General features: G+C 42.6%; 1 protein-coding gene across 1 annotated transcript; it reads left to right on the top strand.

The window, feature by feature from the left end:
• The first annotated feature begins 13653 nt into the window (after nt 1–13653).
• LOC147964326 (uncharacterized) lies at nt 13654–14172 on the top strand. The gene has a single exon (XM_087529923.1). The coding sequence runs from the start codon at nt 13654–13656 to the stop codon at nt 14170–14172; it is 519 nt and encodes a 172-aa protein (XP_087386049.1).
• Nucleotides 14173–20509: the final 6337 nt, after the last annotated feature.

A 20509-nucleotide genomic window follows, 5' to 3' on the forward strand; every position in this document is an offset into this window, starting at 1 on the left:
CTCAATATTGAAATGGCACCATGACAATGTTGATGTGGCTTGCCTTAGTGCAGATGAGGTTCACAAGCCTTCTGCTGATCCTCAAGACAAGCCTCACCCTCTGAAAATAATTTTAAACACGAGAAGAAAATATCAAGAACTCTTCTGAAAATCACCAGAAATTCTAGACAACCCAGAAAAATCTCTTTTTTGGTAAGCTGCTAGATTTCTTTGCAAAGAATATAATGCAAAAAGAATCAATTCGTTTGGACTTATGGTTGAAAAGTTATAGCTGTTTGAAGCTCTCTGGAATTGGATTGAATTTGAATTTAAATAAACAGACTAGGGGGGTGACGTCGAAGGTGTAAAGCCTCAGGGCGCCACCACTCGTACCGCTTCGCGCGCGTACAAAGTGGCTGACTAGCGGGCCCCACTAGTCAGGTGAGAAGGAGGGGCGAAGGAAACAGAGGAGGGTCGCGGCTTCGCCGGAGCACTCGCCGGCGACGAGGGCTCCTTGGCCAAAACCAGAGGGAGGGATCGAGAGAGGGGGTTGAGGCGCACCTGCCCATACCCGTAGCGTAGCTAGGGGAGGTCGGAAGGCGTCGAAATCGACCTCCCAAGCGGAGGCAGAGGGCGGTGGTCGCCGGAGATGAGGAAGACGACGACCAGAGGCAACTTTAGGGGCTCCAGAGGGACGAGATGGCTTCACCGGAGAGAGGCGGAAGCCCTAGAAGGATCGACGTGGCCTAGGAGGGGCTGGAGATGCTGCGGCGACCAGAGGGGATCACCGGCGAGCTCGAGCTCGAGGGCAACGGCCCGGGGCCTGCCCGGCCGGGCTACGGTTTCCTACGCACTTGTGGGGTGTGTGGGAGTGGTGGATGGTGCTCGAGGAGGCTGGGGGCGGCTCCATTTATAGGGGAGCGGAGAGGGCGGGTTCAGGCTCCGTCGGAGGACACCTGTCCATGGTGCCCAGCGACGAGTAGCATCAGTGAGAGGGGGAGAAGGTGACGCAGCTCATGCGGCAACTGTGGGTGAGCGGGGACGAGCACAGGAATGAGGAGAAGGCGACGAGCACAGTGCGCACCGCACTGTTGGGTTGGCCGGACCGTACCCGTGCTCGCTGCGGCGAGCTCCAGCGTCGGCGAGTTCCAGGGGGAGTTAATGGTGTTGAGATGATGATGGTGGCGAATTTTGGCATGCTTAGGCAGGCAGGGAAGCGAGCACGCGATCAACAGATGCTCGGGTGCGTCGCAGAGCGCATCGGCTGCATGCCAGCACGCCTGGACGAACGCGGTCACCGCATGAACTCTGACCTCATGCCGACCTAAGCCCAAACTCCATGTCTGGCATGTTGTTCATGGTAGTTTTGAATGTTAGCATGCTTTGGTTTGGCTCAAGATGCAGTAGAGAAAATTTTACACGCCAGATAAGTTTCTGGTCAGTAACTTTGAGGTGTTACTGGGGTCAAATGGCTGGGAGTTGGGGGTTGTGCTTTGGAGGCTAGCCATCATCTACTAAGGTGATGATGCACAAGAAATTTCAGGCACAGGGGAGCAAGTAAAATGGTAGTTGCTGTAGAAACCACCATTTCTGTCCAGAACAGAAAATATTTTTTCTGTAGCAAAAATATTCCAAAAAGTGATGAAATATTTTTGCTCAGGAAGGTGCCCCAGGGTTCAAAGAATAATTGGGAATTTTCTCAGATTTTTATGGGCAAGAAAAATGAGGGTTGCTTTGAAGCTCATTGAACTAGCTAGGGTTTTAGAGAAGAAAAATGAATATTTTTCATTTAAGAAAAATATTCCCAGGATTATTTTGAGATGGATCAGAAGGGGACTGATGATTAGGGAGGGGAATGACACACTTTGGTGAAAGCCAAGGGTACCCAAGTGTTTAAGTCCATATGAAAAGATTCAAAAACCCCAACTTTCAAAATAAATCCAAATGAAAATCAAGCAAATAAGAGAGGGCAAAAATCAGGCTATCACAGCCGACAGGCCGCCTCCGCCACTCACGGGTCTTGCCGGCTGTGGATTACTGTAGCCATGATGCTAATGATGCTTGCTTGGTCAGGAGAGCGTGGCTACAGTCCCGCCGCCTGGCGGGAGATCACTTTAGCCACTCCGCGTCTTATCTGGTTAATGGTGCATGGTGCCCCGAGGAAGGAATGGGCCAACTACTGAGAGCCGGCCTCCTTCGGGTCCGACTGGTGAGGCCCCCGTCGTCTTCCAAGATTTCGCTAACCGGCAGGGCTTTCCGTCTTTGGGCCATACCGACAAGCGGTCGTGGGAACAGGGCTTCGCCTGACAGGAGTGACGTCAGGGGCAGAGTGGCAACATTGTCGCGCCGGGAGGAGATCTTCGCCTGTACGGAACACTGTGGCCACGCCCGGCCCTGGATACGGGGGGATGGGCTATACTGCAGCCACACCCTATCTTGTCTTCTTAATGGGGGCGCAGACTTTGAGGGTGCCATGGGCCGACTGCTAGGGGCTGACCTCTCTGGAGGCCGCCTGCTAGGAGTCGGCTCGTCTTGGAGCCGCCTTCCTGAGCATGGCCGCCTTCTGACAGTCGGCCGTTCGGCCAGCCGGCCGCTAGAAGGCGAAGCTCTATCTTGACGCCTTGAGGGGCACAGCCGGCCCCTATTTCTTGAAAGGTTTTAGGGCTCGGGTTAGGCTACCTGTGGCCCATTACTCTGACAAGACCCCGTTCCGGCACCCTACTGAAGGGGGAAATCATCACCGGTGGCCATCTTCATCATCCCCGCGGCCACCATGATGAGGAGGGAGTAGTCCAGCCTCAGGGCTGAGCGTTTGTACCAGTAGCTATGTGTTTAATCTCTCGCTCTCTCGTGTTCTTGAGATGTCACGATCTTGATGTACCGTGGGCTTTGTTAATATAGTTGGATCATATGGTGTTTCTCCCTCTCTATCTTGTTGTGATGAATTGATTTTTCCCTTTGAGATTTTGTTTTATCGTATTGAATACTTTTATGGATTTGAGAGCACTTGATATATGTCTTGCATATGAATACTCGTGGTGACAATGCGGTATTATATTGATTCACTTGAGATATGTTTTGGCACTCAACTCGCGGATTCCCGAGGTGACATTGGGGTAATCTATGCATGGGGGTTGTTGCACGTTCTCATCTTTTGTTTCTCTGGTAGAAATCTTGGGCCACACTTTGAGGTTCTTTGTGTAGGATTGAGTATTATAAATGTGAATTTTCTTTGGTGTTATTTTAGTACGAACTCTTGATATCGATCAGAAAGAATAACTTGGTGTTATTTTAGTACGATCTCTTGATAGATCGATCGGAAAGAATAACTTGGTGTTATTTTAGTATGAACTCTAGGATAGATCGATCATAAAGAATAGGTACAAACAATTTCTTCGTATGTTCTCCGCTAGATAGGAACATTGGAGTGATTCTTCATCACCTTTGAGGGATTGTTATATGATCCAGTTACATTAGCATTATTGAGAGATTGCACTAGCGAAAGTACGGACCTTAGGCCTCATTTTCAAGCATTGCAATACCGTTTGTGCTCCATTTTATCAATTTCTACCTTTCATTTTTTATTGTTCCTATTACAAAATTCAATATCTACTATCATTATTACACTTGTATCACCATCTCTTCATCGAATTAGTGCACCTATACAAATTACCATTGTATTTGGTGTGTTGGGGACACAAGAGACTATTAGTTATTTGGTTGCAAGGTTGTTTGAGAGATACCATCTTCATCCTACGCCTCCCATGGATTGATAAACCTTAGGTCATCCACTTGAGGGAAAATTGATACTGTCCAACAAAACTCTGCGCTTGGAGGCCCAACACGAGTCTACAACAATAAAGTTGCGTAGTAGACATCAACGGTTCACCATACGTGCATGCTACGAGAATCACAAACCTTAACACAAGTATTTCTCAAATTCACAACTACTTACTAGCATGACTCTAATATCACCATCTTCATATCTCAAAACAATCATAAGGAATCAAACTTCTCATAGTATTCAATGCACTTTATATGAAAGTTTTTATTATATCCCTCTTGGATGCCTATCATATTAGGACTAAATTTATAACCAAAGAAAATTACCATGCTATTTAGATACTCTCAAAATAATATAAGTGAAGTACGAGAGTACATCAATTTCTATAAAATAAAACTGCCTCCGTGCTCTAAAAAGATATAAGTGACGCACTAGAGCAAAATTGCCTAGCTCAAAAGATATAAGTGAAGCACATAGAGTATTCTAATAAATCACGATTGATGCGTGTCTCTCTCAAAAGGTGTGTACAGAAAGGATGATTGTCGCAACTAAAAAACGCAAAGCCTCAAATCATACAAGATGCTCCAAGCAAAACACATATATGTGGTGAATAAAAATATAGCCTCAAGTAAAGTAACCAATAGACGAAGACGATAGAGGGGATGCCTTTCGGGGCATCCCCAAGCTTAGACTCTTGGTTGTCCTTGAATATTACCTTGGGGTGCCTTGGTCATCCCCAAGCTTAGGCTCTTGCCACTCCTAATTCCATAGTCCATCAAATCCTTACCCAAAACTTGAAATGTTCACAACACAAAATCTCATAAGCTCCTTTTGTATAAGAAAATAAATCACCACTTTTGGTACTGTTATGAACACATTCTTTATTTCTATTGGTGTAATCTACTGTATTCCAACTTTTCGATGGTTCATCCCCCCCCCCCCGATACGAGCCATAGATTCATCAAAATAAGCAAACAACACAAAGAAAACATAATCTGTCAAAAACAGAACAGTCTGTAGCAATCTGGATATTTCGAATACTTCTGTAACTCCAAAAATTCTGAAAAATTAGGACGACCTAAGAAATTTGTTTATTAATCTTATGCATAAATAATCAATATTTTATCACGCATTTGTGATTTTTAACAATTCTGGGACTTAGTGCAGAAGTTTCTGTTTTTCAGCAAGATGAAATCAACTATCACTGTAAGCTATCACAAAGGTCTTACTTGGCACAAACACTAATTAAAACACAAAACCACATCTAACCAGAGGCTATATGAAATATTTATTGCAAAACAGAACCTAAAAAGCAAAAAAAAAAATTGGTTCTCTCCTAACAAGCGCTATAGTTTAACGCCCTTAGCTAGGCATAAAACACGAATAGATCTAAGTATTGTCATCTTTGGCATGCAATCCATAAGTGGCTCTCATAATAGATTCATAAGGAAATTTAATTTTCTTTCTTGGAAAGTGTTCCATGCCTTTCCTTAATGGAAATTGAAATATAATGTTTCCTTCTTTCATATCAATAGTTGCACCAATCGTTCTAAGGAAATGTGTACCAAGAATAATAGGACATGTAGGATTGCAATCTATATCAAGAACAATGAAATCTACGGACACATAATTCCTATTTGCAATAATAAGAACATCATTAATCCTTCCCATAGGTTTCTTAATAGTGGAATCCGCAAGATGCAAATTTAAAGAACAATCATCAAATTCACGGAAACCTAACACATCACATAAAGTGTTTGGAATCGTGGAAACACTAGCACACAAATCACTGAAAGCATGGCATTCGTAATCTTTAATCTTAATCTTAATAGTAGGTTCCCACTCATCATATAGTTTTCTAGGGATAGATACTTCCAATTCAAGCTTTTCTTCAAAATATTGCATCATAGCATCAACGATATGTTTAGTAAAAGCTTTGTTTTGATTATAAGCATGAGGAGAATTCAACATGGATTGAAACAAGGAAATACAACTATTAAAGAATAGTTGTCATAATTAAATTCCTTGAAATTCAAAGGAGTGGGTTCATTACTACCTAAAGTTTTGACATCTCCAATCCCACTTTTATCAATTTTTGCATTAAGATCTAAAAACTCTGAATCATTGGGACGCCTCTTAACTAAAGTTGACTCATCTCTAGTCCCATCTTTATCGAGATTTATATTGGAAAACAAAGATTCAATAGGAGTCACATCAATCACTTTAAGATCTTCATCATTATTCAAAGCCTCCGGTTTAGCGGCCATTCTGTTTACTAAGGTAGCTTGTTTATTAGAAATTTGGCCTACTAAATTTTCAAGATGTGCAAACTGAGATCTCAAACCATAAAATTCCTTAGACATATCATCAAGTTCCTTATTCATGTATTCCATAAAAAAATCGCTCCTTGAGCTCGTTTCTAAAGAAATTGTTATGATCAAATTGCAAAGACATGAAGCTTCTGACATTATTTTCAATTTCTTCCAACCTCCTAAGGTGAGGGTCAACGCTTTTTTGAGGGGTCATTGATACATGGCAAGCAATCCAACACACGAGCACACAAAAGCAAGCGAAGAAGACGAACGAAAGAGGAGCGAAGAAAAGGAAAATATTTTTGAAAATCGTTTTAGAAGTGGGGGAGAGGAAAACAAGAGGCGAATGGCAAATAATGTAATGCGAGAGATGAGATTTTATGATGGGTACTTGGTATGTCTTGGCTTGGCGTAGATCTCCCCGGCAACGGCGCTACAAATTCTTCCTGCTACCTCTTGAGCTTGCGTTGGTTTTTTCCTTGAAGAGGAAAGGGTGATGCAGCAAAGTAGAGTAAGTATTTCCCTCAGTTTTGAGAAACAAGGTATCAATCCAGTAGGAGACAACGCACAAGTCACCGAATACCTGCACAAACAAACACCAACTTGCACCCAACGCGATAAAGGGGTTGTCAATCCCTTCACGGTTATTTGCAAAGTGAGATCTGATAGAGATGGATAAACGGTAAAGTAATATTTTTGGTTTATGGAACAGAAAGTAAAAGATTGCTAAGGAAGTAAATAGGAAACTAAAATTGTAGATCGGAAACTTATATGATGGAAAGTAGACCCGGGGGCCATACGTTTCACTAGAGGCTTCTCTCAAGATAGAAATTATTACGGTGGGTGAACAAATTACTGCCGAGCAATTGATAGAAAAGCACAAAGTTATGACGATGTCTAAAGCAATGATCGTGAATATAGGCATCACGTCCGTATCAAGTAGACCGACTCCCTACTACTATTACTCCACACATCGACCGACTCCTGCCTGCATCTAGAGTATTAAGTTCATAGAACAGAATAATGCATTAAATAAGATGACATGATGTAGCGGGATAAACTCAAGCAATATGACGAAAACCCCATCTTGTTATCGTCAATGGAAACAATACAATACGTGTTGGTTCCCCTTCTGTCACTGGGATCGAGCACTTGCAGATTGAACCCAAAGCTAAGCACTTCTCCCAATGCAAGAAAAACTAATCTAGTTGGCCAAACCAAATCATCCAAAGAGACTTGCAAATATATCAAATCATGCATATAAGAATTCAGAGGAGATTCAAATAATATTCATAGATAAGCTAATCATAAATCCACAACTCATCGGATCTCGGCAAATGCACCACAAAAAGAGTATTACATCAAATAGATCTCCAAGAACATCGAGGAGAACATGGTATTGAGAATCAAAGAGAGAGAAGAAGCCATGCAGCTACTAGCTATGGACACGTAGGTCTGTGGTAAACTACTCACCCTTCATCGGAGAGGTAATGGTGTTGATGTAGAAGCCCTCCGTGATCGAATCGCCCTCCGACAGGATGCCGGAAAAAGCCCCTAGATGGGATCTCACGAGTACAGAAGGTTGCGGCGGTGGAAAAGTGTTTTTTGGTTCTCCTGGAAGGTTTTGAGATATTTGAGAATATATAGGCGGAAGAAATAGGTCGGTGGAGTCACTAGTGGACCACAAGGGTGGGGGCGCGCCGTACCCCCTGGGTGGGCCCTCCGACCTTGTGGCCGCCTCATGGTTTTCCTGACATGTACTCCAAGTCCTCTGTATGTCCTCTAGTCCAAGAAAAATCAATGTGAAAGTTTCATTCCGTTTGGACTTCGTTTGGTATTCCTTTTCTGTGAAACTCTAAAACAAGGAAAAACAAGAACTGGCACTCGGCTCTAGGTTAATAGGTTAGTCCCAAAAATAATATAAAATAGTATAATAATGCATATAGAACATCCAAAACAGATAATATAATAGCATGGAACAAAACAAATTATAGATACATTGGAGACGTATCACTCCTCCTCACACCAAGTAGTACTGAAACCGCACATCATGTACTCGGTTTTAGTTCTACTAAGCCTAACCCTTTCGATTCCAAGGTTTGTCTCCATAACTCTAACTTCCTATTTACCCCCATTCGACTATCTTCAACTAGCACCACATCATCCGCAAAGAGATTACACCATGGTATATATATCTCCTTGTATATCCGTGGTGACTTCATCCATCACCAAGGCAAAAATATAAGGGCTCAAAGCTAACCCCTGATGTAGTCCTATCTTAATCGAGAAGTCATCAGTGTCGACATCACTTGTTGGAACACTTGTCACAACACTATCGTACATGTCCTTGATGGGTGTAATGTACTTTCTTGGGACTTTGTGTTTCTCCAAGGCACACCACATGAAATTCCTTGGTATCTTATCATAGGACTTCTCCAAGTCAATGAACACCATATGCAAGTCCTTCTTTTGCTCCCTGTATCTCTACATAAGTTTTTGTACCAAGAAAATGGCTTCCATGGTCGACCTCGAAGCATGAAAGCAAATTGATTTTTGGTCATGCTTGTCATTCTTCTTAAGCGGTGCTCAATTACTCTCTCCCATAGCTTCATTGTCTGGCTCATCAGGTTAATTCCACGGTAATTGGTACAACTCTGAAAACCCCCCTTGTTCTTGAAGATTGGTACTAATATACTCCATCTCCATTCTTGTGGCATCTTCTTTAAGATGAGGTTGAAAAGCTTCCTTAGCCATATTATCGCTATGTCCCCAAGGCCTTTCCACACCTCAATGGGGATACAATTAGGGCCCATCGCCTTGCCTCCTTTCATCCTTTCTAAAGCCTCCTTGACCTATGACTCCTGGATTCTCCGCACAAAACACACACTAGTATCATCAAAGGAGTCGTCCAGTTCAATGGTAGAACTCTCATTCTCCCCATTGAACAGCTTGTGGAAGTACTCCCGCCATCTATGCTTAATCTCCTCGTCCTTCACCAAGAGTTGACCTGCTCCGTCCTTGATGCATTTGACTTGACCAATATCCCTCGTCTTCCTCTCTCAGATCTCGGCCATCTTATAGATGTCCCTTTCGCCTTCCTTCGGGCCTAACCGTTGGTACAAGTTCTCAGATGCCCGACCCCTTGCTTCACTGACAGCTCGCTTTGTGGCCTTCTTCGCCATCTTGTACTTATCTATGTTTTCTGCACTCCTATTAAGGTATAGGCATCTGAAGCAATCTTTATTCTCTTCAATCACCTTCTGGAAATCATCATTCCACCACCAGGTATCCTTATCTTTGCTTCTCCTTCCCTTGGACACTCCAAACTCCTCCGAGGCCACCTTACGAATGCAGGTCGCCATCTTCATCCACACATTGTCTGCATCCCCTCCTTCCTCCCAAGGGCCCTCCTTAATGACCCTCTCCTTGAACGCCTGAGCTACCTCCCCCTTGAACTTCCACCACTTCATTCTAGTGACTTTGGCACACTTATTCTGCTGGACACGAATCTGAAAGCGGAAGTCGGCAACCACCAGCTTATGCTGAGGTACAACACTCTCTAGGTATCACCTTACAGTCTAGGCACGCATGCCTATCTTCTCTTCTCGAGAGGATGAAATCATTTTGGCTAGAGTGTTGGCCACTCTCATTCTAAAGAGGGTGTTAGATACAATCATGTCGTAGGCTACCGCAAAGCTTAAGACATCTTCTCCTTCTTAACTCCTGATGTCGTCGCCAAAGCCCCCATGCGCCCCTTCAAAACATGTGTTAGATGTACCCACGTGGCCATTGAGGTCTCCTCCTATGAAGAGCTTCTCATCAATCGGTACACTCCTAACCATGTCTTCTAGGCCTTCCTGGAACTCCCTCTTGGTGTTCTCATTGTGGCCTACTTGCAGGGCATACGCGCTGATAACATTGAGAACTAAGTCCCCAACTACCAGCTTGACCAGGATAATCCGGTCCCCACGTCTCTTGACGTCTACCACTCCATACTTGAGGCTCTTGTTGATCAAGATGCCTATGCCATATCTGGTTGCAGCTGTCCCCGTGTACCACAGCTTGAAGCCGGTATCCTCCACTTCCTTCGCCTTCTGTCCCCCTCCATTTGGTTTCTTGGACGCAAAGGATATCAACACCTCTCCTCACTGCTGCATCAACTAGCTCACGAAGCTTCCCCGTCAGAGACCCTACGTTCCAACTACCTAAGCGAATCCTCCTAAGCTCGGCTAGCTTCCTTACCCTTCACACTCGTTGAGTCAAATGCGAAGACCCTTGCTCATTTTCCACTACATCTGGGCGCCAATGTAGCGCGCCACTAAGGATGGGACGACCCGCTTTGGGTTTCATCTCCATAAGTGGTAAATATTTTTGGAAGTTAACAAACATAGTATTGGTCAATGATGCAATTCATGAAAGATTAATAAGGGAAGAGAAGATTCACATATAAATATACTATCTTGGACATCTTTTATGATTGTGATCCCCCATTAGATATTCTATGTCAAATTGTTGACGTTGGACAAGGAAGACAACGTAATGAGTTATGTTTGATGATATTCACATAGAAGTTATATTGTTATGGATCCTCCAACATGTGGTGCTTGCGCAATATCTTTGCTAGCCAAAAATCCGCACCAAGTAGATATACTACTTGTGCATCCAAAACCCTTAAACCCAGTTTCATGTCATGAGAGTCCACTATATCTACCTATGGATTGAATAAGATCTCATCAGTGCATAAAGCAATAAAAGTTGCTCCTAAATATGTATGATCTTTTCTTGCAAGGTAAGATAAGCTTTGTATGATCTTGTGATAGTAAATAAATAAAAGTGACATACTACAAAATAAAGGTTGCTATCACAAGGGGCAATATAAAGTGAAGTTGCTTTACATTAAGAGCTTGCACATCCAAAAACAAAAAGCGCATGGCAACCTATGCTTCCCTCTGCGAAGGGCCTATCTTTTACTTTTCATGCAAGATTCAATAGTGTTCCCCTTTATTCCTTTTTCATTTTTCTCTTTTGCAAGCATCATGTGGTGGGGAAAGATCTAGGCATATATATCTAGTTGGATATGAGTGATCATGAGTTATTATTGTTGACATTACCCTTGAGGGAAATGAGTTGGGAGGCGGAGTTATAAGCCCATATCTTTCTATGTGTCTCACCGAAACTTTCGCTCCATATATATGTCGTGAGTGTCAACAATCATACAATACCAAATGGTAGTTGAGTATGTGTACTTGCTAAATAAAATCTCTTACATCAGACCCTTCCTGAAAGTATGATGAATTATAATTGCCTTGTTGACTGAGAACATAGTTTGTTAGTTTTCAAGAAATTTTATGCCTTATAGTTTGTTGTTGTGATGAATTGTTACTTATTCATGAGAAGTTTTATGATATTATATTTTTTTATGATAATGATCATGATGCTATTATGTCCGTATTTTTTATCAACACCTCTGTCTCTAAACACGTGGTCATGATTATCGATATCGGCTTTCGCTTGAGGATAAGCGAGGTCTAAGATTTGGGGAGTGGATATGTCCATTTTGCATCTTGTTTTCCTACTGTTATTTATATTGTTTTTGATTAATAAAATATTTCATGGTGCAATTCTAATGCCTTTTGTTTCTTAATTTGCAAGATTTACATGAACAGTGAGATTGCCAACAGCTAGAATTCTGGACCTGAAAAAGATATGACAGAGATACCTATTCTGCACAACTCCAAATGAGCTGAAAGTTCATGGAGAATTAGTTATTTTGGAATATATATATATAAAAATACTGAAGAAACGAAATACTAGAGGAGGCCACCCAGTTGCCCAGGAGGCACCAGGGTGGGCCACCCCTCGTTGGCGTGCCCTGGTGGCCTATGGGGCCCCTGGCCAGCCTCCGTGGCCCATCTTCTCCTATATGAAGCCATTTTCCTAGAAAAAATTAAGGGGAGGACTTTCGGGATGAAGGGTCGCCCTCTTGAGGCGGAACCTGGGCAGGAGCACTTTTGCTCTCCAGCAGAGTGATCTGCCGGGGATACTTCCCCTCGGGAGGGGGAAATCAAAGCCATCGACATCACCAAAAACCCTCTCATCGTGGGAGGACCAATCTTCATCAACATCTTAATCAACACCATCTCATATCAAACCCTAGTTCATCTCTTGTATTCAATCTTTGTCTCAAAACCTCATATTGCTACTTGTGGGTTGCTATTAGTGTTGATTACATCTTGCAGTTGATGCTAGTTAGTTTATTTGGTGGAAGATTATATGTTTAGATCCATGATCCTATTCAATTCCCCTCTGATCTTGAACATGAATATGATTTATGAGTAGTTACTTTTGTTCTTGACGACATGGGAGAAGTCTTGTCATAAGTAATCATGTGAATTCGATATTTGTTTGATAAGGGAAGGCATTGTGGTGTAGTAATTAGATGCTGGGTTGCTAGAGTGACAGAAGCTTAAACCCTATTTTATGCGCTATTCCGAAAGGGGCTGAGTTGGATCCATATGTTTCATGCTATGGTTAGATTTATCTTAATTCTTCTTTTGTAGTTGCGGATGCTTGCGAAAGGGGTTAATCATAAGTGGGAGGCTTGTACAACTAAGAAGATCACCCAAGCACCGGTCCACCCACATATCAAATTATCAAAGTAACGAACGTGAATCAAACAAACATGATGAAAGTGGCTAGATGAAATTCCCATGTGTCCTCAAGAACGCTTTACTTAGTATAAGAGAAAGTTCTGGCATGTCCTTTGATATAAAAAGGATTGGGCTACCTTGCTGCACCTTTGTTATAATTACTACTTGTTACTGATAATTTCAGTGCTTGCAGAAATATCTTGTTGAAAACCACTTGGCATTTCCTTCTGCTCCTTGTTGAGTTCAACACTCTTACTTATCAAAAGGACTATGATTGATCCCCTATACTTGTGGGTCATCAGTGATCTCCGATCTAAGACTTCCAGCTGCGCCTGAACTCCTACCAACGGATCCGATGGTACTAGATTGATGCTATGTGGATGCTAGTGGAGATGTTGACTCACAAAGTGCCGGTCCTGTGTTACTACAATTATGTGCACCAATAAATGCATGTGTGGATAAGCACTTGGATATTACTATGCAATATTACTGATCGACTAAAATTAGACTATGTGCAAAAATCGGTGCAGATGTAATGCTAGATAAGAGAGACATTTATTGTAATTAAGAATATGCCAGTTCTAGCTAGTGTTTGCTTGCACGCAATCTTGTCCAAAGGTATCTCTCGCTATCTTTTTATAGCTGGTTAATGGCATGTATAACAGGTTTTCTATATATGAGGCTCTGACCATGCACCCTCAACATAATTAAACCCTCGTCCTCGACAGAGAACAAGGAGAGTCCATGTCGCGACACCTCCTCTAGACTTGTCGGTGCTCCTTGTCGCCCCCTCGTCCAGTTCCTCTTCCACCAGTCTTCCTTCACATCGGAGCAACCTCTGCTGTGTATCTGTATGCACTTACTCTTTCTTGGTTCTTGCATATGGTGATTTATATTGCTTAATTTGTGAATCTGTGCTCAAAGGTTCATGGATTCTGCTAGCCCAAAGAACAAGGTTGATGATGTGACGGATGCCCAGATGGTGATGGAGTCTCATGGCATGCGTCGACGGCGAATTGACAAGCACTCTATTGAGTTCATGCGCATCCCCAACAACTTCCCTACAAGGACACATAATCTTGACAGTGCAGTAAGCATCATTGACCTCAATTTGCCTCCCATGGTCGACGAGGAGGACGAGCCCATGGAAATCCTAAGTGACTACCCTGGAGGCTTATCGGGGCCAGTCGATGTTATAGACATGAGCGACTCTCCCATGGCTGCCAACGATGGTGTGGGATCATCAGTTGAGGCGGTGTTAACCAACTTCGTGCAACCTATGGCTGCAATCCATGATGAGGAGTCACCCATGAACTTCAATGACTTCCCAAAGGTTCCGACAATGCTTGACTTCCTCATGGGTGGCTCTGGAGAAGCTCGGCCTCCTCCACAGGGCTCTCAGACATCACCATTTTACATGCACAACTCCAAGATCCCTGGACCGTGAATGGCTTGCCGCAAGGGCACATGTGAAGGTCATGTTCTTTTTGTTATGCAAGGAAAATATAATACACATGACATTTTTTGGTGTCTCCTCTGCAAATTCATAACATATGACATTCGATGTAGGTATATCGATACTACATTCATTCATTCATTCATTCATGGATCACTAGTTTCCCCTTTGAAGCGAGGTTGATCTCGCGTTGAGTTTGCGGTTATCTAGAATTAGATAAGATTTTTTTGTTTTGGGTTTGAGTTATGTAATTCGATGAAGAACTAGAACTCAAGTGATATATGACGGTGAATTTTTATCCATTGGGGGACAAGTATCTCATGCAATGTTACATGCCAAATTTTTCCCAAATATGAAATGTTTAAAAAATTGCTTGAGTGCTATTTAGCTAGAGTTACCTAGGATTGGTTACATGTTGACCTTGGATGGCCACTTAGGAGAGTTAGAGGCCCTAAACGAGTAGTTGAAACCCTAGTCACACAACGTAGAAAGCCGAAAAGAAAAGTCTAAAGGGGTCAAGGTACAAAGGTAAATTTCTCAAAAGATTGGCACCCACGACCACGTGAACACCTGACACTAACAATCTCCACTCCGCACATCCCTGGCCATACCTAAGCCCTGATGCCATGTCCTATAAGTACCCCTGCCTCACCTATCAATTTGCCCCACCTTGCACCACCTCTTGCCTCTAGATTGTCGGCAAACCAACGCCCGCCGCCTACCTTTTCCCTAACCGCCTCCGGCTAGATTTCGACAAGTTAACGCCACCCCAAGCCATGACACTGCCACCATCCTCTTTCCTGAGCCACGACGCACCTTCTAGACATCGCCGCCTTGACCAAAGCTTCCCCGCGCACCTATTCCAATGAAGGTTGAACCTCTCCACTGCCCACCATTGATTCTAGTTAGGTGAGCACACTATGGATGCTCTTGTCGTGTCCTTCGTCTTCATCTTGCCCGTGCGCACATACTCACCCAGTCATGCATACAAAAATGCCCAAGTTTGAGCATGTCGTCAGTGCCCGATGATCTCCATCAACCACGCCACGCCATCTTCATACACCCCGTGGACCACCAAGACCACCCATGACCTCCCCGTGCCGGTCCAGCCATGCCCTTCGCCGCATCTGAAACACCTTGCATCGCCGTCCTCATCAACGACGAGAGCTACAGCACTATCTTTGTTGTCTCTGTCGACTTTTCTGAAGACCTAACCATAGTGAGCTCCAGATCTATTTTGCACCATTTGATCACGCACACACCTCCATGATTAAATCACTTAAAATCTGAAATGGTATGCACTTACAGCTGCCCATCTCAGATCCAACGACCCTTGTTTTAACTTAAATGAATCCTTACCAACCAATTAGAAGCCGCCATGTGCCACCTAATTTAGATTAAATCAAATTGGCAGAATTAAACACTGGAAGTTTTACAAAAAAAACTGAATATTCAAACCCTTATAATTTCTTACCAAAGAGTCCAAATTGAGTGGAACTTTTTGAAAATTGATACTTAGGAAATAAACTTTCACATGACAATAAAATTTAATTTTCAAATATTTTGAAATTTAAATTCAAATAAAATGGTGTCAAACTTAGATAGGGTCCAACTTGTAAATAATAAATCCAATTTAACCAATTCTTTTTGCGGAATCAACCTAGTGAATTGTGGTTTCAACTTAGCATTGTTGCTAAAATTTGAACAAGTTAAAATTTAAATAAATTTGAACAAAAGCTCTAACTCAAACTAAATTTAAACCTAATTAGGATGAATTTTAAAAAAAGTCCAAATAGAATAATTCCTTTTACAAAATATTTCAGAAACTTAAATTAAACTTAGTAATCATTTTGGATTTATATTTCACATTAGAAGGTTCAAACATAATTTGAATTAAGTCCAAACTTAAATGGAACTTAAAATCCATTTAGTTAATTCAAATTAAATGGAACCATCAGCAAGTAAATTCATGAACCAACCTTAATCAAATATGAAATGATTTGAATCTAAACCTAGCTTTATGAATTTCAAACTTAGTTGAATTCAAATTCAAACCTTATTTAAAGAAATTATAATTGAGTTCATACAAGATGTACCCAAATTCAAATTTAAATTGAATTGTAATCGAAACCAAGTTGATGAACTTATTCACTTGAGATGAACCAAATTCAAATCATTTGAACCAAATTCACACAAGAAGTTCAAACCAAGCCTAGTATGAATTCAACTTAGGACAGGACTAGTAGTGGATCTTATAATGAAACCTGGCAATGCAACCTTGCATCGCATACTCCTTATGTGATGAACCCTTTTACAATTTAAACTTAATGTGAACCCTTATGTCACATGTGTTCCAAGTGATAACTAATAAGTTGTCTCCAGACTCCTTAATAGTGGACACATGACACTTTATCTCACAACACCATCTAAACAGATGCCATGCACTACACTATTGTTTGATAGATGGTTTTGTATGGTTGTTTACCAGTACTCTTTATTTACTACATATCGTTCGGGAGTGAATAGTAGCTTGATCAATAACGTGCGACTGAAGAATCATCAATACTAGGCAAGTGGAACCCTTGATCACTATCACCTATTATTTTCTACATGTAACATTTCCAAGCAGGGTTGGGCGCCCTATGCATTTGTAGCCGGTGCAGCGTTTTGAGGGACTTCAAATTTTTTAAACAACGCAAATGGCTTGTAGCCCATTTTCCAGTAGAAGCCCTGGTCAATAGCCAAGCGAGCAGCCCACCAAATGGCTCCATCAGTGTCTCCTCTCTCTAGCCCAAAGCAGACTGATCTCACGCTGGTCCAATTGGGGATCGCAATTTGTGGGTGCTAGCACACATGCAACTGTCATCGCTCACACGCTCCATCGCCAGCATGCAAGCACCCTCCCCCTATCGCACGCACCGCTTGATCCTGCGCATGAGGACCTGTTGTGCTATACCTTCAAGAATGCCAGGGAGCTTGCGCGCTTCATCGGGTTGTCTTTCCTCTTGGATAGGGTGATGGCGCTAACGACGATATTGTCAAGATCTACATCTTGGTATACCTTAAGCCTTGGAAGCCAAACAATGGGCCACTTGTACCGCCTCCTCCCGGTGAGCTCATACTTGACATTGATTCAACCATGTTGATGACGTATGAGTGTCACTGATTAAGTCTTGTGTATGTCCATAATTCATTTTATTTTCTGACATAATTTCATTCTTGTTGCTATGCAAACTTTAGTCTATGTGATGTCCCAATTTCAATGCTTTGTTCTACCAATGCAGAGATGGTGTTGTCCAATTTTTAGAACATATGTTGTGTAAGTTTTAATTTACATGATGTCCAAATTTTAGTCTACTTGCTCTGAAATTTTACTACCATTTATCAAATGGTTTGTTGCCTTTTATCAAGTCTACAAGAGTTGGACTTAACCCATTATTCTCTTCTATTTTACCAGGCATGTACAAGCTATGCTTGTTGCTTCAAAGATGAGTCTATTGATATCATAATCAATGGGAACAAAAGGTATCAAGTATTTATTATTTCTACTAAAACACTACTAACATATGATTTGGAATTTAAACCTTTTATGTGATCTCCTTCAGATTACTCTGCCCAATTTTTTCTTTGTAGATCGACCACTAGAAGATACGCCACATTTTATAGCATGGCACACAACCCCAAATTTTGCCAAACCGGCCCTGTTTCCAAGTCGGGATGCATGATTAGATTTTACTTTATGCTTTGAGTGGACAAGAACTAGTAGCAAGGTCATATGTATAGTGCCCTATAACCAACGTGTGGTGATGCTTGTCTGCTATTTAACAGGCACTACTAGGAAAGGTCTTATAGGTGAACTCACGTTAGTGGTGGGCGCAATGTAGCACACACCAGTGATAATCTACAAATTACTAGTAACGCACGCAAAAATCTGCCCGCCACTGCTATCGGCTTACAGTGGCAGGCGCCAGCTTGCGCCCGCCACTGGTAACAAATGTCCAGATTTACCGTGGGACAAATGTTACGAGTGACAGGCACAAACCGACACCCACCACTGGTAGTTGGATTAAAAGTGGAGCGCAGTAATACCAGCTGCCACTGGTATTTTTGGGTTTTGCAGCAAATCTGTGTGAAAATAGAAGTGACGGGCAGTAATTCGTGCCCGCCACTATAACTCAAGTAGTAGTGGCGAGCTTAATATGACACCCATCACTTCATTTTTTTCTGACCCCCCAGGAAACCACAAAGGTCTGTCAAATTATTCCAAGGGATAACCCTTCTATCCGTCAAAAAAGAGATAAAAGAAACAAAATCTAACCCTAAGCCCCTCCCGTCCGTCTCTTTCTCTCCAGCCGCCACACATCTCGTACCACTCCTCCAGATCCCCTCGTCTCTAGCCGCCAGATACTTCTCCCTGTTGATCCCTCCCTCGCCCGCGTCCACCACCCCTCCCTAGTTATCACCACGGTCTGTAAGCCACCAATTCCACTCCACCCATTTCCTTTTCTTTTCCTGTATGAATGAAATTCCCTGCTACATAGTCTATCCGAAAAAGCATGTTATGGGCGTAATACAAACAATATTTTGCAAAAAAGTCCTTGTAGTTTTAAACCTCTGGAAAATAGGCTTATGTCTTCTTCTTTTGCCCTCTGTCCACCCCCGCACGTCGCCACGACGAGCTGCCATCGAATTCCTCAATGCACAATGCAGCGCCCATGAGTAGGTCCGGTGCCGCCTCGAGTTGGTCCTGTGCCGCCCACAAGCAGCTCCCGTGCCGCCCACTAGCCCGCCGATGAGCAGGACCCCCATCGCCTCCCCACGAGCAAGAACTCCGTCGCCTACCCACGAGCAGGACTGTCGCCACCCAAGACATAGCTCACCGCCCCCGATTCCGCTGCTTACCGCCGCCGTGGTGGTTGAGCTGCCGGCTAGTGGTGGTGGCGGTGGTGGGAGATGTCGACGCCCCCAATCCACGCCGCCACCTCTGTTGCTGACGGCTGCTACTCCAATCCTCGTCCCCACCCCCGCCTTTGCTGGTACTGGTCAATTATCCTCATGCTACTATCCTTTGTTTCAGTTTCAGTTAACAGATCATGAAATTAAATTGACAGGATCTTTTCAATTGTCCTCTTAGTTCTAATCCAATCCTTGGTTTCAATTAATTGATCCTTAAATTAAATTGGCATGTCATAGGAGATGTTAACTATTAAATTGTTCTCCTATTGTTGTCCAATTATCCAATTTATGCTTCGAATAGTGCATAATAGTAAACTGAAAACTATAGTTGGTCACTATTCTACCGCAACTATTGTCCTCCTCCTACTACTGCTCGATTGGCGATAATCTTTTAACTTGTCCTCCTCCCGCTGTTGTAGGATTGGCAATATCTTTTGGTCTTTTGTGCACTATTCGAAACTAAAAATTACAGTAAACTGAATTTAGTACTCCAATTATTGCTTTAGTAAACTGAGGTGTTTCTTGTTGCAACGATATGTAGAGCAATAGTAGTACTCCAATGTTATCTCAAACTGAAAACTGAAATAGGAGTACACTGATCACTTAGAACAATAGGAGTGAACTGAAATGTACTCCAATTGTCATCCAATAGGTTCATTGTCAGGTTCACCCAATAGGAGTATTTCTTGCAGGAAACTAAAAACATACGGTACTCCAATGTTATCTCAAATAATGTTCAAATTATAAATAAAGAGAGCATGATTGTACCAAAAAGAATAGATCAAATTCACTATTAATTTGGAGTAGATCAAAATCAGACAACCAAGAGTTCAAAACTCAGTACATTGATCCTAGGCTAATGTTGATTACTTTGTGTATTCAAAAAAATCTACTTCTGTCAGTCTAATAATGTTTTTGTTAAAAAATTGGATAAATGTATTACTGGTACTGCGAGGTGCTATACAAACGGTTTTTAACCCCTTTCCGCGACGGCGTTTGGAATCGTTGCCAAGTGAGTGTGTGCGATACGGGGGTCCTTCCCACACAACCTAGAAACCGTCGGGGATAGGGAGCCATGATGCGGCCTTGCTAAATGTAATTGTATGCGATGCAGCACACTAAATTCCTTCACACGTGTGGGATCAGTGATTAAACGTTTCTAGTGACGCAGTGAAACCAAATGGTGTGCTGTAATGAACCATTTGGGAAACAGTGTGGAAGGCACACAGGCCAACCTGTGAACTGTGTGCGATATGTGCCCCATCACACACGAGTTTGCTGCGGAACTCGTGTGCATGCAAGACTCCATCACACACGTTTCCTAACAATTACCATGTGCGATAATGTTCTATCACAAACGGTTCATGAGCCC

This window comes from Triticum urartu, chromosome 6A, assembly GCF_056163025.1.
Source record: "Triticum urartu cultivar PI428250 chromosome 6A, HENAU_Tu73, whole genome shotgun sequence".
NCBI lineage: Eukaryota > Viridiplantae > Streptophyta > Magnoliopsida > Poales > Poaceae > Triticum > Triticum urartu.